The sequence below is a fragment of the Mobula birostris genome, chromosome 29, assembly GCF_030028105.1.
Source record: "Mobula birostris isolate sMobBir1 chromosome 29, sMobBir1.hap1, whole genome shotgun sequence".
In the NCBI taxonomy this organism is placed as follows: domain Eukaryota; kingdom Metazoa; phylum Chordata; class Chondrichthyes; order Myliobatiformes; family Myliobatidae; genus Mobula; species Mobula birostris.
Genome location: NC_092398.1, coordinates 2,823,260 through 2,849,886, shown reverse-complemented (window position 1 = coordinate 2,849,886; position 26,627 = coordinate 2,823,260). Strand labels below are relative to the sequence as shown.

The 26,627-nt window shown below is 46.4% G+C and overlaps 1 protein-coding gene across 7 annotated transcripts in view; it reads right to left on the bottom strand.

Annotated features, from left to right (window-relative positions):
- Window positions 1–26,627, bottom strand: part of LOC140190134 (tyrosine-protein kinase Fyn-like) — a 298,385-nt gene that overhangs the window by 18,120 nt on the left and 253,638 nt on the right. For 5 of the 7 annotated variants that reach the window (XM_072246641.1, XM_072246643.1, XM_072246644.1 and 2 more), the window contains 5 exons: window positions 21,061–21,159; window positions 20,709–20,812; window positions 17,767–17,916; window positions 10,888–11,052; window positions 3,736–3,915 (listed from right to left, as the gene is read on the bottom strand). In XM_072246641.1, coding sequence (XP_072102742.1) covers window positions 3,736–3,915; window positions 10,888–11,052; window positions 17,767–17,916; window positions 20,709–20,812; window positions 21,061–21,159 — 698 coding nt within the window. Of the gene's footprint in view, window positions 1–3,735; window positions 3,916–6,621; window positions 6,778–10,887; window positions 11,053–17,766; window positions 17,917–20,708; window positions 20,813–21,060; window positions 21,160–26,627 lie in introns of all 7 variants that reach the window. The other 2 variants (XM_072246645.1, XM_072246639.1) reach the window with 2 other exon arrangements.

Genomic DNA, 26,627 nt, shown 5'->3' with positions numbered 1-26,627 from the left:
TTACAATTATAATAACATCAATTCCATAAATTTTCTAAATAATAAACACCACAACCTTTACTTTGAAACATTTTAGAGCTTCAATGTGTTTATGTTGTCAGTGTTTCAAGTTACAACACTGTTACAAATTGTAACAATAAACACAGAATGGTAGTAGCTCATTGTTAATAAACCGCCGGCCTGTCGAATGTCAACGCCATGTAGTCAAAACATTTTATTTTTGCCATAATGCCTATCAGTTGTTTAGACTGTCTGGCATTGCTTACTTGTTTTGTGAGTTGTGGTTTGAGTTTGTTTAAAAAGTATGTGAATTTTTCAATTTTCATTCTAAATACTCATTGTATGTTTATTACAAAAAATAACAATTTAAAGTGCCGCACACTTTTCAGGCCATGTAAAAATTTCCTGCTCAGAGCAATGGTTGGTCTGTGTAACTGTAAAAAAGTATATTAGAGTGAATGCTAGTAAAAATGGCACAAAGATTAAGAGAGGTTAAATGGATTATGAGAGTAGGCTTGCAGGGAACATGAAACTGATGAGGGTTAAAAGATTAGTGATGACAGATGTAGATATTCTGCAGTCAGAAACATGGGAAATTATAACAAGGAACAGATAATAAACAACAGAATGAATAAACACAAGCTGTAGTTCTATCTGCATGAGAGAGGGCACAAATGCCCTCACGGATAATTTAGGGAATTAAGAGTCCCGAGACAGGGCAGAACTGAAGGAAGTCAGTACTAGCAATGAAATAGTCCAGGAGGGAAAAAATACAGACACTGCCCAGATTAACAGACACACGATGCTGGAGGAACTCAGCAGGTCAGGCAGCATCGATGGAAATGAATAAACAGTTGTTGTTTTGGGCCGGGACCCTTCGTCAGGACTTCATCGCAGAGTATGCTTGGAAGTGGCCATTGAAATTGTGGGTTCATGGGGCGGGGAGGAGGGTGGGTCACCTGTTTCATTGTATCCAGTGCTGTTCTGCCAAGCACCGGGGGCATGCTATGTTGGCGCTGGGACTTGAGGATCTGAGTTATAGGGGAAGGTTGAATAGGCAGGATACTTGGTAGTGTGGAGGAGCAGAGGGATCTGGGGGTACATGTCCACAGATCCCTGAAAGTTGCCTCACAGGTAGATAGGGTAGTTAAGAAAGCTTGTGGGGTGTTAGCTTTCATAAGTCGAGGGATAGCGTTTAAGAGTCGCGAGGTAATGATGCAGCTCTATAAAACTCTGGTTAGGCCACACTTGGAGTACTGTGTCCAGTTCTGGTCGCCTCACTATAGGAAGGATGTGGAAGCATTGGAAAGGGTACAGAGGAGATTTACCAGGATGCTGCCTGGTTTAGAGAGTATGCATTATGATCAGAGATTAAGGGAGCTAGGGCTTTACTCTTTGGAGAGAAGGAGGATGAGGGGAGACATAATAGAGGTGTACAAGATAGTAAGAGGAATAGATAGAGTGGATAGCCAGCGCCTCTTCCCCAGGGCACCACTGCTCAATACAAGAGGACATGGCTTTAAGGTAAGGGGTGGGAAGTTCAAGGGGATATTAGAGGAAGGTTTTTTACTCAGAGAGTGGTTAGTGCATGGAATGCACTGCCTGAGTCAGTGGTGGAGGCAGATACACTAGTGAAGTTTAAGAGACTACTAGGCAGGTATATGGAGGAATTTAGGGTGGGGTGTTATATGGGAGGCAGGGTTTGAGGGTCGGCACAACATTGTGGGCCAAAGGGCCTGTAATGTGCTGTACTATTCTATGTTCTATATGTTCTATGTAGGTTAGGACTTGATTCCTTGGAGTGTAGGAAATTGAGGGGAGATTTTGATAGAGGTATACAAAATTATGAGGGGAATAGATAGCGTAAATGCAAGCAGGCTTTTTCCACTGAGGTTGGGTGAGACTAGGACTAGATGTCATGGGGTAAAGGTGAAAGGTGAGATATTTAAGGGGAACATGAGGGAGACCTTCTTCGTTCAGAGGTCGGCGAGCGTGCGGAATGATCTGCAGGCACAAGTGATGGATGCCAGTTCGATTTCAATGTTTAGGAGAAGTTTGGGTAGGTACATGGATGGGAGGGGTATGGAGGCTATGGTTCAGGTGCAGGTCAATGGGAGCAGCAAGTTTAAATGGTTTCAGCATGGACGAGATGAGCAAACACACACAGAATGCGGGAGGGACTCAGTAAGTCAGGCAGCATCCACAGAGGGGAATAAACAGTCAAGGTTTCAGGCAAAGACCATTCATCTGGTCCTGATGAAGGGTCTTGGCCTCGAAATGTCCCCTCCATAGATTGTGAGGTTCAGAGTCCATGCGGACACACACAAAATGCTGGAGGAACTCAGCAGATCAGGCAGCATCTATGGAGAGTTCCTTCAATCCTGATGAAGGGTCTTAGCCTGAAACATCAACTGATTATTCCCCTCCATAGATGCTGCCTGACCTTCTGAGTTCCTCCAGAATATTTTTGTGTGTTATTTTGGGTTTCCAGCATCTGTGGAACCTCTTGTATTGAAGAGTCTTTCTTGTCATACCAGACAGAAGGATCAGTATTGAGATCACAGGCATGCAAGAGAGCAAAGACGACTGAGAAGTAACTGGGGAAATGGGACTGATGAGATTGCTCTGAGAGATGGGCTGAATGGCCTCATACCACATATTATGAGAAATAACTGTAATATCTTCAAGTCTGTGGATAACACAAAGCTGCTGTGGGGGCAGAAAGTAGGACAAGGGAAGACCATATCACATGGCAGCAGAATTAGGCCATTTGGCCTATCAAATCTGCTCTGCCATTTCATCGTGGCTAACTTAATATCCCTCTCAATCCCATTATCCTGCTTCCTCTTAATCTTGACACCCTTTCTAATCAGCAACTATCAACTTCTGCTTTAAGTATACCCGATGACTTGGCCTGCGCAATGAGCATTCGTTTGTTCATTATGCACCGTGTTGTAGGACGTGGGTCATCGTGGCCTTTCCATGGCCATGATTGTTCTTGGCCACGTTTTCCACAAAAGTGGTTTGCCATTGCCTTCTTCTGGGCAGTGTCTTTACAAGACGGGTGACCCCAGCCATTATCAATACTCTTCAGAGATTGTCTGCCTGGTGTCGGTGGTCGCATAACCAGGACTTACGATGTGCACCAGCTGCTCGTACGACCATCCACCACCTGCTCCCATGGCTTCACATGGCCTTGGTGGGGGGTGGGGGGCGTTGGGGCGGGGGGGGGAATGGAGCCTACACCTTGCCCAAGGGTGACCCGCAGGCTAACGGAATGACGGAGCCTCTTACTCCTCCGGTAGAGGCCCACCTCCACTCTGCCACCCAGAAGCAATAATGTTCCGCGGATTCGCCACCCTCACTGCATTCTCCTTCTCGACCTGCAAGTTAACCTTCAGGAGATCCTGCAGGAGGACTCTTTGCACCTCAGAGTTTTGAATTTTCTCCCGTTTAGCTTTCATTCCTTCTACCAAAGAGCATGACACTGTATACCACCTGCCCTCTCCTAATCTGTCCAAATCATTCTGGAGATTCCCTGCTTCTTCAGCACTACCTGCCCCTCCACTTATCTCTGCATTGTCTACAATCGTGACCACAAAGCCGTCAGTTCTGTCATTCTGACCTGCTTCGTCCATTGCCATTGAATGTGGAAGTGTCATCAACCACCAAGCAATGGTACAGGAAGCACAGGAGACGCACGGACACGCGGCACGCAGGGAAGACTACGGTTACCTTGCGTCATGAACTCTGTGACAATGTAGATGGGCTCCTCGGAAACCACGGCGTAGAGCTGCACCAGCTTGTCGTGACGCAGTCGTTTCATTATCTGGGCCTCCTCGAGGAATGCCTCTGGTGACATGGTGCCTGGTTTCAGTGTCTTCACCGCCACCTTGGTGGTGCCGTTCCACGTGCCTAAACCCAGCCCAGGCGCAGAGACAGAGCAAAAAAAAGCAGATTACCCACAAGAAACGGTTGGCGCTGGGGTGGAACGAGTGGTGAGGGATGGGTATGAAAAGTGATGGGGATGGTGTGCCATGCTTTTAGAAAGTCTTAACCCTCTTCTATTAATTTTATGCTCTGAAAGAGTTAAGGCCCTGAATCTACACTAGGGGGTGCCTGGGGTCAAAGCCTTCAGTCCAATCACACTGAACCCCAACTCGGAGGAGGTGAGTGAAATGAGGCCAAGCCACGACCCGGCAGATGTGGCCTCTCTATCTCCCAGCCTTGGGTACAGCACCACATCTCCCTGGGTGGGATGTGGCCGGGGTAGGTAATAAAAATGACAGGCAGCACCCTCACTCCCCCCTCAACCTATTCCACCCTCTGCTTCTCAGGTAAGCCGCAGTGAATAGGGCTGGGGCAGGGGGTGCTCCAGGCAAGGCAGTATAAACTTTCCTCATGGGGCTCATGGGGGTGGGAGGGGGGTTTGAGGGTTAACAACAGAGGAGGGCAAATTGGGCACATTTATAAACTTTCCTCATTGGGGGGAGTGAGGGTTAATGACAGAGGAAGGCAAACTGGGCACATTTGGGCTTTCCTGGGCTCAGCCCGTTTCCTGAATTCTTCCACAAAAAAAAAAACAATTTGCGAAAATCATACATTACTCTACCCAAAAAACACCTCTCTGGAATATTGCCAGGCAATTATTTTTGTTTGTGGGAAAGCAAGCCAACCCAACCAAAACTTCAGAGCACGGTACAAGCTGCCAAAGACAAAAAGGGGGGCTGCACCTTGCAAGACCTCCAAGACGACCACAACCTTGTCTTGATATGGAGCTCACGTGCCTCTAAGACCCGGAGAGCTATGCTGGCTGGAGTTAGGGCTTTATGCTTTGGCTCTTGGTAGGGTCACCCATGCCAAACAGGTCAAAGGGTAGAGGCCAGACTAAGAGTGGTCCACCGGTCCTCCAGGTTCAGGAGTTCAGCTCAGGGTGAACAACCCTGACTGGTAAAGCAAAATTATGGTGGAAAAGTAATGAAGAATCCTTCTACACAGAAAAGGAGGACCGTAAGCAGCAGCAGCGTAATTGGCAGGTATATCTTGCAGGGGTTCTAAACCTGGCATTCATGGGCTCCTTGCTTAAAGGTCTTGATCCATGACATAAAAAAAGTTGGGAAGTCCTTTCTTACAGCAATATAGCACAGGAGCAGGCCATTTGGCCCAACATGTCTATGCCATCCAGGCACCTATGTTAGTCCCATTTGCCTGCATTTGACTCTTATTCCTCTTATGGGCAGCGTAGTAGCGTAACACTGGTTCAATTCCCACTACTGTCTGTAAGGAGTTGGTACATTCTCCCTGTGATCGCATGGGTTTCCCCTGGGTGCCTCCGTTCCCCACATTCCAAAAGATGGACGAGTTAGTAGGTTAACTGGTCACATGGGTGTAATTGGGTGGCGGCAGCTCGCTGGGCTATATCTCTAAATAAAATAAAAATGAAAGTCACCTGTCCAACTATTGTTTAAATTCTGTTTTTGTAACTGGCTCTACCACTCCATAAATAACAAATTATAATGTATTCTCAATAAATATAGCTCTGGTAATCAATCATATTGGGCGTGGGATCAAAAATACCACTTTCTTTAAGAAAGACTCGTTTTTTTATGCACAAAGCACAGAATCGAAATTTGTGTCACGGGATGTTATTACCTCTGAGATCCTTGTTCCTAATTTCAGGGAGTCATAATGATACCTGTGGCTTGTGACTTCGCACACTGACAACTTGATTAAGTTGCCAGTGGCTGAAATCTGAACTCAGAGAGACCTGTCTAAAGGGAGAGTGATTTGTTACTAATCCAGGAACTGGTAGTAAGAACCACAAGGGACACATACATTTATGTGCATTTTGACCATAGGAGAGGATTAATGCAGTTGTGAATGAGGAGATGGGAAGACATGCAGTGAAAGTTTAACGGGTTAATGTATACTGATGGCTTGTCAACAGACTTGCTCATTGTATCGAATCTCAAAGGCCAATTCCAGCCTCGTCACTTCTACATCAAACTCAAGAGATTCTGCAGATGCTGGAAATCCAGAGCGACACACACAAAGTGCTGGAGGAACCCAGCTGGTCAGGTAGCACCTATGGAGAGGAATAAACAGTTCATGTTTTGGGCTGACATCCTTCATCAGGACTGGAAAGGAAGGGGGCAGAAGGCAGAATAAGAAGATGGGGGAAGGGCCTCAGCTATTACCAGCTTGTATCCTCTCCCTTCCCCTACCTTCTTCTCCCCCTCTGCCATCTGATTTCTGAATGGATATTGAACCCATGAACACTACCTCACGACTTATTTAAAATTTCTGTTTTTGTACTAACTTAATGTATACTTACTGTAATTCACAGATTTTTTTCTATATTTATCACGTACTGCATTGTACTGCTGCTACTAATGTAACAAATTTCATGACTTATGCCGGTAATACTAAACCTGATTCTGATTCCGATTATGGCTTCTAACCCCTTTCTTTCCAGTCCTGGTGATGGATCTCATACTGAAATGTTGCTCCATAGATGCTGCCTGACCTGCTGAGTTCCTCCAGCATTTTGTGCATGTGACTGCTACATCTTTCAGGATCTTTATTTAAAGAAAGCATCAGGAAAATGATTCATCATCTTACCCACGAAAACGTCTCCGAAACATCCCTGACCAAGTTTTTTGTCCAAGGTTAGGGATTGCCGACTTATCTCCCATGCATCTTTACCCAGTCCCAGAGTCTGTGGTACCTCACCCGGACAAACCTTGGTTAACACTTGGCACAAACCATCAGTATGATCTGCAGGGAATGGATGCAATGGAGGGATAATGTAATCAGGGTCACATGCATTAGTATCCACAGGACCTGCAGCTACTGACGAGGCAGTTGGAACCTTTTGCATAACACATTATTCTCAGTTTTCTGGCCGCAGAGAAATTGTCAGCTGGTTTGGAATGGTAAAGCTCAAAGCTTAAAGTAAATTTATTATCAAAGTACATATATGAAGGTAAGACAGTGGCTATTATTTCATTTGGAGTTTGAGGAGATTTGGTTTGTCACCTAAAACAGTCAAAAACTTTTACAGATGTACCGTGGAGAGCATTCTGACTGACTGCATCATCTGTCTGGTATGCACAGGATCGAAATAAGCTGCACAGAGTTGTAAACTCAATCAGCTCCATCATCAGCACAGGCCGCTGTAGTATCCAAGACATCTTCAAGGTGGCATCCATCATTAAGGACCCCATCACATAGGACATGCCCTTTTCTCATTGCTACCATCAGGAAGGAGGTACAGGAGCCTGAAGGCATACACTCAATGATTTAGGAACAGCTTCTTCCCCTCTGCCATCCGATTTCTGGATGGACATTGAATCCATGAACACTACCTCACTACTTTTTTATTTCTGTTTTTGCACCAGATATTTAATTTAACTATATTAATTTAACAAATTTCATGACACATGCTGGTGATATCAAACCTGATTCTGATTCTCTTCTTGCTGCTGCCATCAGGTAGAAGGTGTGGGAGCCTCAGGACTCTCACCACCAGGTTCAAGAACAGTTACTACCCCTCAACCATCAGGCTCTTGAACAAAAGAGGATAACAACACTCATCCATTGAGATGTTCCCACAACCAATGATATCACTTTAAGGACTCTTTATCTCATGTTCTCATTATTTATTGCTATTTATTTATATTTGCATTTGCACAATTTGTTGTCTTCTGCACTCTGGTTGATCTTTCATTGATCCTGTTACAGTTACTATTCTATAGATTTGCTGAGTATGCCCACAGGAAAATGAATCTCGGAATTGTATGTGGTGACATAGATGTACTTTCATAATAAAATTAACTTTGAACTTTGAAAATATACAAACCTGAGATTCATTTTCTTGTGGATATACTCAATAAATCTATAGAATCATAATCATATTGAAAATAAATGGAAGACTACCCAACTGGGACATTCAACCAGAGTGCAGAAGGCAACAGACTGCGTAAATAGAGAAAAATATAAATAATAATTAAAAAAAGCAATAAATATCGAGAACATGAGATGAAGAGTTCTTGAAAATGAGTCCATAGGTTGGGGGAACAGTTCAGTGATGGGGCAAGTGAAGTTGAGCGAAGTTCTCCCCTTTGGTTCAGGAGCCTAATAGCTGAGGGGTAGTAACTGTTCCTGAACCTGGTGGTGTGAGTCCTGAGGCTCCCACACCTTCTTCCTGCTGGCAGCAGTGAGAAGAAAGCATGTTCTAGGCGGTGGAGGGTCCTTGATGATGGAAGCTGCTTTCCTGCGACAGCATTTCATGTAGACGTGCTCAATGGTTGGGTGGGCTTTAGAAAATTTAGGTCTTCAAAAGAAGCAAATTGAGTGAAGAACTGTTGGAATCAGACTAGGAACCGATTTATTATTGTCTCATGTCCCAAGGTATAGTGATAAGCTTGTCTTTCATGCTGTTCATACAGTGCATTGAGGTAGATCAAGATAAAACAATAACAGAATGCAGAATAAAGTATAACAGCTACAGAGAAAATGATGTAAAAAAAAACAAGAGATTGTGTAGAGGCTGGAAATCCAGAGCAACACACACAAATTGCCTAATGAACTGAGCAGGTCAGGCAGCATCCATGGAGAGGAATAAAGAGTCAATGTTTCGAGCCGAGACCCTTCATTAGGTCCTGGTCCTGACAAAGGGTTTTTGATCTGAAATGTTGACTCTCTATTCCTTTCCAAGGGCAGTCCAAGGAGACAATAAGCTGCAAGATCATAATGAGGTAGATTATGTCAAGAGTCTACCTTGACATACTAGGAAAGCATTCAACAGCAGGGCAGAAGATGTTCTTCCGGCTGGTGGCAAGTGCTTTCTGGCTGATGGGGCAGGGGAGAAGTGAGAATGTCCAGGGGTGATTGGGGACCTTGATTATGCTGACCGTGTTACTGAGGCAGCGAGCGGTGTAGACAGAGTCCATGGAGGGGAGGGTGATGTCTATGGTGTGCTGAGCTGTACCCAGCTTCTTGTTAAACACTGTACATAGTTCTACATTTACTGGAAGGGTCCAAACAATCAGTATATAATGTGGACATTACCGGCAAGGCCAGTATCTATTGCGCCCAACCATGACTGCCCTCAGTAATGTGGTGGTGAGCTGGCTTCTCGAGCCAGTGCAGTCCTCCAGTTGATGTGCACCATCAGAGCTATTGAGGAGGAATGTCCAGGATTTGGACCCTGTGTTGTAGAAGGAGTGGTGATCAATTTCTAAGCTGGGATAACGAGCTTGCAGGGGAACCTACAGGAGATGGTATTATTGGCAAGCACTTGCTGATCTTGCCTTTCTTGGTGGGACAGGTCATGGCTTTGGCCAGTGAGACAAGGATGCCCAGACAAATAATTACAGGATCCTAGAGGGTCGAGCAGTAGCTGTGGAGGGTATGGGAGGAATTGTCAAAGTCTTGTGTTCAAACCCAGATCATTTGTCAATCCGCTCAGTTCCTCCATTAGATTGTTGTTGCTCAAGATTCCAGAATTACTTGTATCTGACTGTAACGGAATTTGTATATTATCATCATCATTATGTGACGTGTCATATGATGTGGCCGATCATGATCTTTCCATGACCATGATAGTTCTTGTCAAATTTTTCCACAGAAGTGCTTTGCCATTGCTTTCTTCTGGGCAAGACGGGTGACCCCAGCCATTGCCAATACTCTTCAGAGATTGTCTGCCTGGCATCAGTGGTCGCATAACCAGGACTTGTGATGTGCACCAGCTGTTCATATGACCATCCACCACCCGCTTCCATGGTCACGTGACCCTGATCGATGGGGGAGGGTGGGGGCAAAGCAGGTGCTACACCTTGCCCAAGGTGACCTGCAGATCAGGGCAGGGAAGGAGAGCTTTACCTCTCCTTTGTATATGATGCACACGTTAAGTCAACATCTTTTCACTGGTCTTTAGCACAGCATGAAGGATTATAGATTATAGAAGGTAAAGACAGGGTAAATGCAAGCAGGCTTTTTCCACTCGGGTTGGGTGGGGCCACAACCAGCGTACAGGTTAAGGGTGAAAGGTGAAAGGTTTAAGGGGAACATGAGGGGAAACCTCTTCACTCAGAGGGTGATGGGAGTGTGGAACGAGCTGCCAGCACGAGTGGTGCATGCGATCTCGATTTCAATGTTTAAGGGAAGTTTGGATAGGCACGTGGATGGTAGGGGTATGGAGGGCTATGGTCCTGGTGCAGGTCCATGGGACTAGGCAGTTTAAATGGTTTGGCACAGACTAGATGGGCCGAAGGGCCTGTTTCTGTGCCATATTTTTCTATGACTTTATCTGTTACTATGGATTTAATAAACTGGGAACTTGTTGGAGATTTACAAAGTGAGGGAAAGGCTCAGGAAGGGAAATAATGCAAATTAGTGTCTTCTCGTGGAGGAAATCACAGACTATTTTACTACAGAGATGTATTGGAAGAAAGATAACCATTTTGCTTCCAAAACAGAAAAATGAGATTATCTGGGAATAAGGACCGGATAGGGATACAGAAAGGAGGAAAAGAAGAGGAATTAATAGCTTGGACAGGGAATGCTACTGCTGTACATAATTCCAAATTAATTGGTTACATTAGCACAGATAATTGGCTGAACCTTCTCTCCCCTGCTGCTCTGTACAATAATTTGTATGAATCCATCCGGGGCCAAATTAACTCTGAGGTTCCAACTGTTCAAATTCACAATTCCATCCAATTTCAGAGAATAATGTGTTTCTTGCACAAGGGATCCAGCCGCTTCCCGAGACAAGGTCAAGGCTCTGTTTTCCAATATAAAACGTGACAGAAGCATTAACATTTCACTTGTCTCTACAGCACCCGCAAGTCCGTCTTTGCCTTGCAGTGGCTCGGTTCCTACCCATCCACACTTCCCCAAACTGCCCATTGCCCAGTTTCTTGATCAGCTGCAGGGACTCGCGAGGAATTTCCCAGACGTCTTTGGTTTTGACTGACAGATCTGCCAGCTTCGGCATCCCTTTATGACAGGGTACGACCAAACGGCAACACAGTCCCGCGGCTCGTTCTACAGCAGGGACACACAACGGGCACAGGGGAAAAGCAAGAGGTCAGACAAAGAGTTAATCATGAGGCAGCAGTAACCAACAGAAACACACGCACAATTACATCCAAAGCAGGCAATGCAGTGCTTCTCCCTCGTAAAACTCTCGAGGACCCTATCTTCTGACACCTTTAGTCAGTGACTTCTCAGAGCAATTAATCTTGTCTCAGTACTAAATATCTACTTAGTTCAGAACTGAGATGACCAAGGACTAACGAGAGAGGAAATTCATAACCCCCTGGGTTATGGAGGCGATGTGATTCTTGAATACTGACTCTATCACAATATTTCTAATAAAAACCATTGACAAAATTTGTTGTCTTTTTACATTTGGCCATTTGATTCCTCACATAAATTCCACCTGAGTGGTTTTTATTCCGTAACTCAGAGTGTCACCCACAGATCAAAGGATCCACTAACAATCTGCGCCATAAACCATGAATTAGTTAGAACTACAGGATATTCGTGCTGTCATTGGAGCGGGTTCAAAAATGGTTCATGAAAATGATTCCAGGATTGATATAGCTTCTTATATGAGGAGAATTTGATGCCTCTGGACCTGTACTCACTGGAATTCAGAAGAATGAGGGGTGATCTCATTGAATGTTGAAAGGCCTCGATAGAGTGGATGTAGAATGGATGTTTCCTTCGGTGGGGGAGTCTAAGACCAGAGGGCACAGCCTCAGAATAGAGGGACATCTACTTATAACAGAGATGAGGAGGAATTTCTTTAGCCAGAGAGTGGAGAATGTGTGGAATTTAGTGCCGCAGGCCAAGTCAGACTCGATGGGCCAAATGGTTTAATTCTGCTCCTTGACCTTATCGACTTAATGAAGAGCTTTCAGCTTCTTACCTAGGACAATACTTCCTGCCCGTTTGCAAACAAAAGAAGGATAGACTTGTACAGAAAATAATTTTGTAGGCAGAAAAACGGCGTCACAGAAGCACAGTGGTTAGTGCGACATTATTACAGCTCAGGGTGATATGGAGTTCAGAGTTCAATTTCGCTCCGTCTGTAGGAATCTGTATGTCCTCCCCGTGAACCGGCCTCCGAGCATCCTCCAGGTGCTCTAGTTTTGTCTCACGGTCTCACATGTGCCAGTTCCATAATAAACCCCATATGATGTAGGACCAGAATGTAGCAATTTGGCCCATAATCAGCTATTTCATCACGGCTGACCAATTTTCCCTCTCAGCCCCAACTGCCTGCCCTCTCCCTGTGCTCTGACTAATCAAGCCATAAATATACCCAATGACTTGGCCTTCATAGCCATCCGTGGCAATGAATTCCACAGATTCACCACTCTCTGGCTAAAGAAATCCCTCCTCACCTGCATTCTAAAAGGACACTCCTCTATTCTGAGGCTGTGTTCTCTGGTCCTAGACCTGCCCACCATAGGAAACATCCTCTCCACATCCACACTATCGAGGCCTTTCAACTTTCCAATGGTAGGTAGGTTAATTGGTCATTGTAAATTGCCCTGTGATTAAGCTAGGGTTAAATCGGTGTGTAGCTTGTGGACTGGAAGGGTCTGTTCTATGCTATGTGTCTACATGAATAAAGTGACCATCCTCAGAGACTGTTTCTTTTTGTTTAAATTGTTGCGTAAATAGGCAGGCCCTCCCTACGACTACCGCTGTCCGTTTGTCCTGAACATCTAGGCTGGACCAGATTGCGCCCTGCAACCCAACACAGCAACAGCAAACACGACAAGAGCGTCTCAGATTGCCCAGAAGGTCACAAAGGCTTAAACGTAAAAGAGATGGTTTTCAAGAATGCCCGCAGAATGCCACAGTGCCTGAAATTCTGTGCTGAGTTTAACCTGTTACATATTTCTGTGCGCACTTTTCTGATTTGGTGTAAAATATTTTTTTAATCAATGTAAATGCCAGGTGTCCTGACCATTCACTGATGATGGGAACTAAAAGGTCACAAGTTCACATTTGAGTTGAGAATCATTTTCAGTTTCTTCTCCCCTTATATTCCTGCTGGTGTTGTCCACGTTGGCACGCCTTCCTAGTGACGTGGCTTAAATGCTTGGACACAGGGCAGTGAAAACTGTGCCATTCTGCAGAGCAAAGGTCTCACAACATACAACAACCAACAAAGCAAACATGTTGCAGACTGGAAACTTTCATCAGCTTGGAAATAAACGGCAGAGCCATGGCCTTTGAATCCAGTACAATATTTGAGAATCTTGTCAATGCATCTCTTATAAATATGCAGTTAAATAAAATTTCACTAGCAGCGCAGAAGTTTGAACTCATTGCCTGTTGAACAACAGTTGCTTCCCATAAAGGTGCAATTATACAACTGTATTCATGGTATATATGACTAGACAATTAAACAAGCAATTCATTTCCCAGAGCAGAAATGGCTCATACAAGAGGGCATAATTTTAAAGTACTCAGAGGAACGTGTAAGTGGGGACGTCAGAGGTAAGTTATTTACATAGCGACTGGAGGGTGCATGGAATGCACTGTCAGGGGTGGTGGTAGGGACAGATACATCAGGGACATTTAGAAACTCCTAGATCGGCTCATGGATGAGAGAGGAATGGAGTGCTGTGTAGGAGGGTTTCCTCCAAGAGGACCACAGCCTTGTCGTAGGGTTTGGAGGATTGCGTGCCTTAATGATCTGGAGAGATACGTTGGCTGGAGTTAAGGCTTTATGCTTTGGCTCGTGGAAGGGTCACCCATGCCAAACAGGTCAAAGGGGAGAGGCCAGACTAAGCGTGGTCCACCGGTCCTCCAGGTTTGGGGGTTTCAGCTCAGGGCCAACAACCCTGACAGGTCAAAAATTAGTTACAGAAACGGCAATGAAGAATCCTCCTACATCTGAGTGTGACGGTATTCCTGAGTCTCCACCTGGGACATGCACAACTGACAGTAGTGAAAACTGAGAGGAAGCTACTGTCATGATGAAGGAAGCCCTGAACACCACCAGAGATGGAGGACCTTCATTGCTGCCCTAAACGCCACTGGCGTAACGGGCCGTGGAGATGCAGAAGGGAAGGGTTAGATTGACCTCTGAGTGGATGGAAGGGTCAGCACAACATCGTGGGCCCAAGAACCTCTGCTGTGCTGTAATGTTCCTTGTTCCGTATGTTGAAAGGAAGTTGTAATTGATAGCAAACAGATCGCAAAGAAAGATGTGAAAATATCCTTCTGCCTGTTGAAGCTACACTAAAGATCCCTTCCTGGTTAGTCAGCGAGGGCTTTTCACATTGTGGGTGAATGTGGGTGAAAATGGTTCTCTGGTTCACTGCTCACCTGTCGCTGCGACGTTGTTCTGCGATTAGAGCTTGCTTTACCCTGCTATAGTGTGACAGGACCTGATTATCAGTGTTGTGCTTAGGTTAGGCAAGTGTGTTTTAATAAAACGTTTTGATTTGCATTTGTGTTGTGAGTAGTTTTGGACCCCCTTATCGAACGATTGGAGCGGCTCTCGAGGAGGCTCACGAGAATGATCCCGGGAATGTTAGGGTTAACGTACGAGGGGGCTCTGGGCCTGTACTCACTGGAGTTTAGAAGAATGAGGGGGGATTGCATTAAAGTGAATCATATGTTGAAAGGCCTAGATAGAGTGGATGTGGAGAGAATGTTTCTAACAGTGGGAGAGTCTAAAGCCAGCCTGCGAACAGGACGTCCCTTTAGGACGGAGATGAGGAGGAATTTCTTTGGCCAGAGAGTGGTGAATCTGTGGAATTCGTTGCCACGGGCGGCTGTGGAGGCCAAGTCACCGGGTATATTTAAAGCAGAGGTTGACAGGTTCTTGGTTAGTCAGGGTGTCAGACGTGGAGACACCCAGCTGTCAGCAGGTTGTTGGTGAGTGAGTACCTTGATGAGACGCCATCTTCCATTGCCTTGTGGATGGTTCAGGGTAGAGCCAGCAAGCATTTGTGAGCCTGACTGGATTTGCCCAGCTTTTGGCTGGCACACTTCCACACCGATGGGCACACCCAAGCACTGAACCTGTTGTGCTTCCATAAGCCAGGCACAAGGGCCACCAAAAGACGTAAGACGATCCCAAGATGTTTACATGTGTTGTGTTATGCAGTCGTTGTAATAATGCTCAGACGTGAGTGGGTGAAGAAAGGAAGTACTGAAGTATTGCTTAATTATTTGAGATCTTTCTCTAAATAAATAACATGCTGACATCTTAAGCAGAAATGTTAGCTCTTTAAAAGCCTCTTGCAGTATATTATCAACACTGACTTAATTCTTATTTTTAAATCATATTGTAGAATAACTCAGTCAATTTGGAGTATTGTGTGCTGTTTTGCTCGGCTACCTACAGGAAAGATTGAAAGAGTGCAGAGAAAATTTACAAGGTTGTTGCCAGGTCTAGAGGACCTGAGTTATAAGAAAAGATTGAATAGTTCAGGACTTTATTCCTTGGCGTGTTGGAGATTGAGGGGAGATTTGATAGAGGTATACAAAATTATGAGGGCTATAGATAGGGTAAATGCAAGCAGGCTTTTTTTTCCATTGAGAAGCACAAACAAGAGAAAATCTGCAGACGATGGAAGTCAAAGTATATACACAAAATGCTGGAGGCGCTCAGTAGGCCAGGCAGCGTCTCAGCCCGAAGTGTCAACAGTTCACTCTTTGCCGTAGACGCAGCCTGGCCTACTGAGTTCCTTCAGCATTCTGTGTGAGTATACTTCTTTCTACTGAGGTTGGGTGGGACTACAATGAGAGTTCATGGGTTAAGAGTGAAAGGTGAAAAGTTGAGGGGGAACTCCTTTGCTCTGAGGGTCCTGTCACACTTTAGCAGGGTAAAGCTGCCAGCTCAGGTGGTGCATGCGACATTCAAGAGAGGTTTGGGTAGGTACGCGGATGGGAGGGGTGTGGAGGGCTGTGGTCCTGGTGCAGGTCAATGGGAGTAGGCAGTTTAAATGGTTCAACAGGTACTAGATGGGCCGAAGGGCCTGTTTCTGTGCTGTACTTTCATATGACTCTATGACTGGAGATGCATTGAGTGAAACTCAATATTTGCAACAGGATATCACAATATTTAACTCCACGAGATGATGCAAAACACCTGGGCCAAAGTGGATTCAACCTTTTCCTGCTCTTTGAACACCTTTTGATGTGGACAGTAAGCAAGTGCCGATGAAAGAACATCCATTAGAACAGGTGTCTGTTCCCTTCCATGCCTAATTTGCGTACCAGGTAGTAACAAAAGAGATTCTGCTGGAAATGCAGACGAACACCCACAAAACGCTGGAGGAACTTGTTGGAGGATCAACACCTCACACACGGCTGGTTAGGCTCCAACCTGATGGCATGAAGATTGATTTCTCTAACTTCCAGGAATTACTCCACCCTGCCCCTTCTCTCTTTGTGCGTTTCCCATTCTGGCTCCTCTCCCACCCCTTCTAGTGCTCCCTCCCCCATCTCCTTCTCCCGTGGCTCACTCTCCTCTCCTGTCAGATTCCTTCTTCTCCAGCCCTTTACCTTTTCCACCTATCAGTTCCCAGCTTCTTACTTCATCCCCTCTCCCTCACTCACCCATCCACTTCCCCCCCTCACCTGGTCTCAATCATCAGATGCCAGCTTGTCTTCCTCCCCTTCTCCCACCTTCTGATTCCGGCAAACAAGAGAAAATCCGCAGATGCTGGAAGTCCAAAGCTCGCACGCAAAATGCCGGAGGAACTCAGCAGGCTGAGCAGCATGTATGGAAAAGAGTAATCCATAGATGCTGCCAGGCCTGCTGAGTTCCTCCAGCATTTTGTGTGTGTTGTTCCCTATTCCAGTGTCTTCCCCCTTCCTTTTCCAGTCCTGACAAAAGGTCTCGGCCCAAAACCTCGACCTTTTATTCCCATCCTTCCATAGATGCTGCCAGGCCTGCTGAGTTCCTCCAGCATTTTGTGTGTGTTGCTCCCTATTCCAGTGTCTTCCCCCTTCCTTTTCCAGTCCTGACAAAGGGTCTCGGCCCAAAACCTCGACCTTTTATTCCCATCCTTCCATTGATGCTGCCAGGCCTGCTGAGTTCCTCCAGCATTTTGTGTGTGTTGTTCATTGGTATTAAACTGCTTCAGGTCTGACTCCGGGAATCTTTATTTGATTGCTGCCTGTTAAATTGTTGCACCTGCCCCAGGTGTGGGGCCGAGAAAAGTGACGACTAATCTCAGATTAGTCGCCTCTTTGTTCATAATGGCTGAGTCAGGGAGGGACTGCCGCATCAGAACTGTGTCCATTCAAAACCATTGGAGCGGAAAACCGACAGTCTAAAATTCACGCCACAGTGAACACCTAACATCCTCTTTCCAATACCCAACGACACGATATAAAAATCCAGTCTACACACTTGTGCTGCTGACTGGGGTCAACCGGATGAAAAGTTTTCAGTTGAACCACAATCCCATTAATCGCCCTCCTGAATGTTTTAACAATAATAATTCAGAGTTACAAATCTTGGAAAAATATTCATATATAGTCGTGAACGTCAATATCAAAGAGCAGGAAAAGGATATATCAGTGTGCTTTCTCCCACAAAATCAAACTTATATGCTCAATCAGTAATTAAGAGCTAGTCTGCCCTTTGAACTAACAAAGAATTTGGCGAGCCCGGTGAATCCTGTTGTTTGTTAATTATTACTTGACCATTTCTGTTTGTGCAGGTATCTAGGCAAAGACCGTTTGGGTTACAAAGTCATGCGTTGAACATACCTGTGTAGTGATGGACCAGTTGTTGTACTGTCTCGAACTGGGCTCGAGTGGTGATGTAATACCCACCATTATCCAGCTTACGGATCTTATAATGCTTCACGTGGTCTCCCTTCATCTCATCCCAGTCCCGGATGGACAAGGAGTAGGCACCTAGGCAGAGGAACAGCTTGTGACACTGAGAGCATTAACAGGTGGAAAGCAGCCCTCCCCTCCATGGACTCTGCCAAACTTGCCACTGCTTCAGTAAAGCAGCCAGTATAGTCAACCCCTCCCACCCTAGACTAATGACACCACCAAGGCCTCATCACTGGGAGTTTACTGTATACCTGTGCTGAATGATATTTTATTAACTTATTTGTGATAATATTTTGGTTCACGTGCTGCGTGCGATATGGGTATTGTGGGTGTGCCGTGGTCTGGAGGAACATTGTTTTGTTTGGTTATATATATGCACAGGCAGATGAAAATAAACCTCAGCCTGACCTCCTCTCTTCCCCCCTCTCCCATCAGGCAGAAGATACAAAAGCCTGAAAGCTCGTCCCGCCAGGCTCGAGGACAGCTTCTACCCCGCTGTTGTAAGATTATTGACTAGCTCTCTAGTGCAATAGGGTGAAATCTCGGGCCCACAATTCACCTCGTTGTGGTCTTGTCCCCGTCGCACATCACTTTCCCTGTAGATATGCTGTGATATAGGAAACATGCTAGACCATAGACATAGGAGCAGAATTAGGCCATTTGGCCCATCAAGTCTGCTCTGCCATTTCGTCATGGCTGATCCATTTCCCTCTCAGCCCCAATCTCCTGCCGTCACCCTGTAACCATTCACGCCCGGACTAATAAAAACCCCCTGCTTTAAATATACTCAATAACTGGCCTCCACAGCCACTTATAGCAACAAATTAAACAGATTCACCACCCTCTGGCTAAAGAAATTCCTCCTTATCCCCATTCTAAATGGATGTGCCTCTATTCTGAGGCTGTCCCCTCTGGTCTTAGACTCCCCCACCGTAGGGAACATCCTCTCCACGTCCACTCTGTCAAAGCCTTTCAACATTCCATAGGTTTCAATGAGATCCTCCCACCCCTGCCTTATTCTTTTGAATTCCAGTGAGTAAAGTAATTGGCAGCTAAAAATTTGCAGCTTAATAGGTAATTAAGGGGCAGCCTGGTGGTGTAGTGGTTAGCACAACACTTTACAGTAGCAGTGAAAGGAGTTCAATTCCCACCACCGTCTGTAAGGAGTTTGTACGTTCTCCCCATGACCGTGTGGGTTTCCTCTGGGTGCTCCAGTTTCCTCCCACTGGCCAAAGGCATGCCGGTTGGTATGTTAATTGGTCATTGTAAATTGTTCCGTGATTAGGCTGGGGTTAAATTGGGGGAATACTGGGTGGTGTGGCTCGAAGGGCCGAAAGGACTCATTCTGTGCTGTATCCCAATAAATAAATTGTGCTCAGAAAGGTCCCATGAATATGCAATAGTGACCAGTTAAACCATTTGTGGGATAAATATTTGCAGGGTACTGGAGGACAGGACAGAGTGGGGGTGGATGACTCGACTATTTAGACTTTTTAGTATCTACTCAGGAGGTGCTGGAAACCGCCTTCTAATTGTGTGACACTCTGACCTTTTATTCTACCGAGTAAACAAAACACTGTAAACAGAATTGGTGCAAAGTTTGAGAAACGCACGGAAAGTGCTGGAGGAACTCAGCAGGTCAGACAGCATCCGTGCAGGGAATCAGACAGCCCACTCAGTCCCGATGAAGGGTCTCACCCTGAGACATCGACCGTTCATTTCCCCCTCCACAGATGCTGCCTCTAGCATTTTGTGTGTGTTGCCCGATCGGATGTCTGCACTCTAATCTCTCTTCCACCCCCCCCACCACCCAATCTCCAGCCTCTTAAGCTCGGCGACATGAATGGGAGAAGAAGGACATCTGTGAGTGTCGGGCTGTCCCAGGATTGAATGTTCGTGCGAAGAGGAGGCAGGAGGGCTGGAGTTCAGGGTCCTGTCCTCGGCTAGTCCGGGAGTCAATACTGAAGATCGATTAGAAGTCCAGAAGTCGAAGACCGTTGGCCAAAGGGTGACACTAGAGGCGTGGAGTTGGAGGACTGTCCGTGTGTGAACATGAGTGGGAGGGAGGAGAGGGGCTTGCTTTGCTGTTATTGTTTTGCTCCTTGTTGAGTTCTGCGTTGTTCTGCTGAGCGTCGTGGGTGTGCTACGTTGGTGTCAGAAGGTGTGGCGACTCTTGCGGGCGGCCCCCAACACATCCTTGGTTGTGTTGGTTGTTAGTGCAAACAATGCACTTCACTGTGCGTTTCGATGTACGGTACTGTGCTCATATATATAGCTGGGGTGTCTCAGACGTCCGCATAGTGCTGTATTTGGCAACGTGGAGTGGAGAGCGAGATTGTAAATCTGGCGGGGAGCAAAGGATGTTGGGAATGGTGAGGGTGGAGCACCGTGGGAGGGGTGTGGGACGGGTGGCAGAGAAGGAGTGCTGGGGCATGGGCAGGGGGCTGGTACAGGTGCAGACACACCCAGCCCTGAGACACCAGGCAAGGTCATTTGATTCCAAACAATTGGTTTATTGATCATTACAGATGTCTCTCTGGTGCTTCCCACTCCCTCCCCTCTCCCTTCCCCTTTTCCCAACCATGATTCCCCTCTCCCTGCCCCCTTCCTAATCACAGTCTACAATCAGAATCAGGTTTATTATCACTCACATGTCATAATATTTGTTTTTTTTACTGCAGCAGTACAGTGCAATACGGAAAATTACTACAGTACTGTGCAAAGGTTTTAGGCACCCGGGCTATATCTATGTGCCCTTAGCATTGTACTGTACAAATTAATCTGTGAATCTGAGAATCTTGTGTTCTGGGTAAGTACAGAAGTAATTGTTCTTGTACACGAGGCAATCTGTCAGATGATGTCCTCACCTTTGGTCGTCTCGCTCTCCCGGATCAGGAATGTACCCCTTGGGTTACCAGGACACAGGAGCATCCTCTCCGCATCTTTGCGGCCCATCTTGCCGAAGTACCATCTGCAGACGGAAAGCAAACAGAAACAACAGCATAAATACTCCCAATGCCGGGTGCACCGAGAATTTATTGACTTGCAGGCTTTGCTAATGGGAAGTGGGTAGCTGGCCGGCTCAGTCAGAGCGGAGTCTTATCTCGGTGACTGAACAGAGCCCAGAGTACAGGTGACCAGGTCAACCAGGGGGCGAAGTGTTTTAAACAGGTAAAGCCATCTGTCGCGGCCATGTTCGAGCGCGGTGTGGTGACGTACTCCTCTGCCTGGATCGAGTCCACAGGGGCCACGTAGTTACTGGGAATGAATCCCGTCCTTCCAGTAGTCAACGAGCGAGCTTCCCACCAGTCTCCTTCCCTGGAAGACAATCAAAGCCAGGCATCAGTCAACAGATTCACACATTTCAGACTCAAACTTTATAATTCTTTATAGAGTTATACATGTATGAAACACACTTACGGCATGCAAATAGCCATTTCAACCCAACAGGTCCATGCGACCAAGATGTCCCGTCCAAGCTAGTTCCTTTTGCCAAAGTCTCACCCGTGAGCCATGGACGGTAACTTGCACCATTAACCCCCACCCCCACCCCTTTACGTCGGCAGTACAGCAGTGGAAACGGTGAGCAGTTTGAAACTCCTGGGAGTGCACATCTCACACAACCTGTCACGGTCCCAGCACACATCCTACACCGTCAGGAGAGCTCGCCGGCACCTTGACCTTCTGAGGAGGCTGGAGAGAGCAGGACTTGGCTCATCCACTCTCACCTCATTCTACAGACGAGAGGTATGGAGCATCCTAACAAGCTGCATCACCACACTGGGGCGGACATGACGGCTCGACAACCGGGAGTGAAAACTGCCCAACGCATCACCAGCACCAGCTACCCACTGCCGAGGACATAGATACAGAAATGTGCCGGAAAAGGGCCAGTAACATCGAGAAGGATCCCACTCATCCTGTTCATGGACTGTTTGTCCCACTCCCATCATGGTGTAGCATCCACACCAGGACCACCGGACTCAAAAACGGATACTTTCTCCAAACAGTGAGGCTGATCGACACCTCCACCCGCTAACCCACCCCTCCACACCCCCAACCACCATTACTTGATCATTTCCTGTCGGAGTCACCATATGTCCAGACACTCCTGTGCCTAGAGTCACTTTATGGAAATATAATCAGTCGATATATTATTCGATATACTTAAGTTATTTTATGTATTTATGTGCACTGTGTTTTTGTTTAAATTACTATCATCTTCTTTATCTTACTGTGTTTTTTGTGCTGCATCGGATCCAGAGTAACAGTTATTTTGTTCTCCTTTACTCTTGTGTAATGCAAATGACATTAAATAATCTTAAACCTTGAATGATGCACACGATTCTGACGCAGGATTTCTACCACCAGGGAGGAGGGACAGGAGCCTGAAGACCCCTCTTCTCATGACTACTCTGATTCAACTGTCCTTTAGATATTGTAAACGCACCTGCCTCAGCCACTTCCTCTGGCAGCTCATTCCAATATGCATCACCTTCCATGCGAGGAAGATGCCTCCCAGGATCCTATTAAATCTGCCCCCTCTCACCTGAAGCCTGTGCCCTCTAGTCCCGGACGGCTCAACACTGGGGAAAGGACTGAGCGTTGTCACCCGGTCAGAATTCCTCATGGACCTTTTCAGCGTGAAGTTCACAAGGAACCAGAGGGCACCGATGCAACTCAGTCGTCAGGGGAAACTGCACCGCCCAGAAAGTTGGGAGAGAGGGGAGATCATCCGCTGGGGTTAAAGGTTAGCTTTATTTGTCACACGTGCATCGAAACCTGCCGTGGAATACACTGTAGGATGTGATAGGGACAGCCATGTTTCCAACACTGACATAGTATGCCCACAACTCACTCACCCTAACCAGCACGTCTCTGGAGTGTGGAAGCAGAATGGAGCTCCCAAAGGAAACCGATGCAGACAAAGGGAGAACGTAGAAACTCCTGACAGGCGGTGGCCTTCCATTTTACTAGAATCATGTGCCCATCTGAGAGTGCCTAATATACCTGCCTCTACCACCAGCTCTGCCAGAGTGTTCCACGTACTCACCACTCTCTATGAATATCTTACCTCTGATATCTCCCCCTACACGGTCCCCCAATCACCTTGAGGTTATACCCCCTTGTACCAGCCATCTCTGCCCTGGGAACACGTCCCCTTCCCTCTTTTCATCTTGTACACCTCTATCAAGTCTCCACTCACCCTCCTTCATGCCAAAGAGAAAAGCCTAGCTCACTCAATCTTTCCTCATATGACACACTCTCTAATCCAGGCCACATCCTATAACTCTCCTCTGCACCCTCTCTAAAGCATCCACATCCTTCCTATAATGAGGCGACCAGAACTGAACACAATACTCCAAGTGTGGTCTAACCAGAGTTTTACTCTCGATCTCAATCCCCCAACTAATGAAGTCCAACACCCCATTCGCCTTCTTAACCACCCTATCAACTTGGTTATTGTGTGAAGTCACTTCAGCCAAATATCAAACCTGCCTTTGGTGGTATTTATTTCAAGTATCAAAGCAAAATTCTGTCTGTAGAAACAGATAAAGCTGGAAGTGTGAGTGTGAACATCCAGCAGACTGAGGGACGGCTACTTCACACACACACACACACACACACTCATACACACAGAAACACACACACACGCACATACTCAATCACACACACACAAACAGAAACAGATACAAGCACACACACACATACACACACACACGCACATACTCACACACACACAAACAGAAACACATACAGGCACACACACACACACACACACACACACACACACACACAGAAAAACACACGAACAGAAACACATACAGACACAGAAACACAGAAATATGCACACACATACATAGAAACACATACACACACTCACTCACACACACTACAATACTAATTAGACCATCACTGCCATCTGCTGTTGACACTATGAATTACACCAGGTACAGTATTGGTACCAAACTGGAGATAAGAGTGATGGAGTTGTAGAAAACTACAGCACAGAAACAGGCCCTTCAGCCCATCTAGTCCATGCCAAACCATTTAAACAGCCTAATCCATTGATGCATCTGGACTAAAGCCCACGTACCTATCCAAACTTCTCTTAAACATTGAAATGGAGCTCGCATGCACCACTTGCACTGGCAGCTCATTGCACACTCTTACCGCCCTCTGAGTGAAGAGGTTCCCCTCATGTGTCCCTTTTTACCTTAAAACCATAAGATATAGGAGTTATTAGGCCATTTGGCCCATTGAGTCTGCTCCACTATTTTATCATGGCTGATTCCATCGTTTCTCTCAGCCCCAATCTCCTGTCTTCTCCCCATATCCCTTCATGCCCTGACTAATCAAGAAACTATTAACCTCTTCATTAAATATAAATAAAGACTTGGTCCCCACAGCTCCCTGTGGCAAAGAATTCCACAGATTCACCACTCTCAGGCTAAAGAAATTCCTTCTCACCTCCGTTCTAAAAGGATGCCTCTCCATTCTGACGCTGTGTCCTCTCGTCCTAGACTCACTCATCACAGGAAACATCCTCTCCACATTCACTCTATCAAAGCCTTTATCATTCAATGGGTTTCAATGAGGTCACCCCTCATTCTTCTGAAGTCTAGTGAATACAGACCTGGAGCCATCAAACGCTCTTCATATGACAAGCTGTTCAATCCTGGAATCATTTTCATGAACCTCCTTTGAACCCTCTCTAGTGTCAGCACATATATTTCACCTTTCACCCTTAACCCATGACCTCCAGTTCTAGTCTCACTGAACCTCAGTGTAAAAAGCCTGCTTGCATTTACCCTACCTATACCTCTCAAGAGGTAACGAGAGCTTCTGCAGAAACTGGAGATCTGGGGTAACACAGTAAATGCTGGAGGAACTCAGCAGGGTGAGCAGAGGAATAAACAGTTGACATTCCAGGCCTAAAGTCACCAAAGCACACAGAACACGCAAGGCTTTGCAGGCCGAGACACTTCTCCAGCTGTGATGTAGGGCCTCGGCCCGAATCGTTTTGGTGTTCATTGGTACCAATCTCCGTAGGGCCTGACGGGAGCTGGAGATCTTGGCTGTGTGTGTCAAGGATGCACAAAGTTCTTATGTAGAAGATCACCTCCGAAACTGCGCTGAGCAAACCCTCCTCTGCCATCTGATCCTGGGGTCTCACCAGTCACATCGACACTGGAACAGGAGCAAGCTATCCTTCATCCAGAGCAGATCATTCAAGGGGTGGTCATAAACCTGATGAAGCAACCCTGAGTGTGGAGATCGGCAAAGATAAAGACTGTCTGTTTCGAAGCAGCATTGAGTGAGTCGTAAATACTGGCCCGTCAACAGAGACGGCTTCCCGCTGTTCTTAAGGAGAGATCCCCAGGAGTATTTTATGTCCATCTGAAAGGGCAGATGAGATACTGTCAAGTGCTCTTGCCAACGTTCTGCATTCTGTTATAACTGCCCCTCATGTCACCACATACAACCCTGAGATTCCTTTGTCCCTGCGGACATCCTCAGCCAATCTATAGAACAATAACTGTAACAGGATCAGTGAAAGATCAACCAGAGTGCAGAAGACAACAAACAGTGCAAATGCAAATATAAATAAATAGCAATAAATAGATCATGAGATAATGAGATAAAGTGTCCTTAAAGTGAGACCATTGCTTCTGGAAGCATCTCAATAGATGAGTATTATTATCCCCTTTTGTTCAAGAGCCTGATGGTTGAGGGGTGGTAACTGTTCTTGAACCTGGTGGTGCGAGTCCTGAGGCTCTTGTACCTTCTACCTGATGGCAGCATTGAGAAGATGGCACGGCCTGGGTGGTGAGGATCTCTGATGATGGATGCTGCTTTTCTATGACACCCATATAGATGTGTTCAATGGTCGGGAGTTCACCAGTGCAGGGCATCCTCAGTACTGACTCAAACTCCGCCAGCCCGCCTGCCTGGGATGCTGCTGCTGCACATTTGCCATTGTCCCTGCACTTTACCCTCCTTTGCAGGCGACAGCGAACTCAGACCGACCTGAATCCACGTAGGCACGAGTGCGTCAGTGGCCCAACTTCGTCGGCAGCTTGTGGAGTTTGAGGGCCCCTTATCTAAGAAAGGACGCACTGACACCGGACAGAGTTCAAAGGAGGTTCACAGAAATGATCCTGGGATTGAAAGGCTTGTCATATGAGAAGCTTTTGCTGTCTCTGGGCCTCTACTCACTGGAATTCAGATGAATGAGGGGAATCTCACCAAAAACTATCGAATGTTGCAATGTCTCGACAGAGCGGATGTGGAGGCAATGTTTCCTATGCTGGGGGAGTCTGGGACCAGGGGGCACAGCCTCAGAATAATGAGGCGTCTATTTAGAACAGAGATGAGGAGGAATTTCTTTAGCCAGAGAGTGGTGAATCTGTGGAATTTGTTGCCACAGGCGGCTGTGGAGGCCAAGTCGTTTGGTATGCTTAAGGCAGAGGATAATAAATTCTTGATTAGTCAGGGCATGAAGGGTTACAGGGAGAAGCCAGGAAACTGGGGCTGAGAGGGAAAATGGATCAGCCATGATGAAATGGTGGAACAGACCCGATGGGCCAGATAGCCTAGTTCAGCTCCTATATCTTATGGTCTGATAGATTGGGTACGTTACCAAAGACTAACAGGTTTCAGGTGTACGGTGGAGAGCAGTCTGAGTGGTTGCATGGCCGCCTGCTGCTAGGGAGGCTGCAACGTACAGGGTCACAAGATACCACAGACTGTTGTAGACTCCGCCAGCTTCACCCCAGGAACAG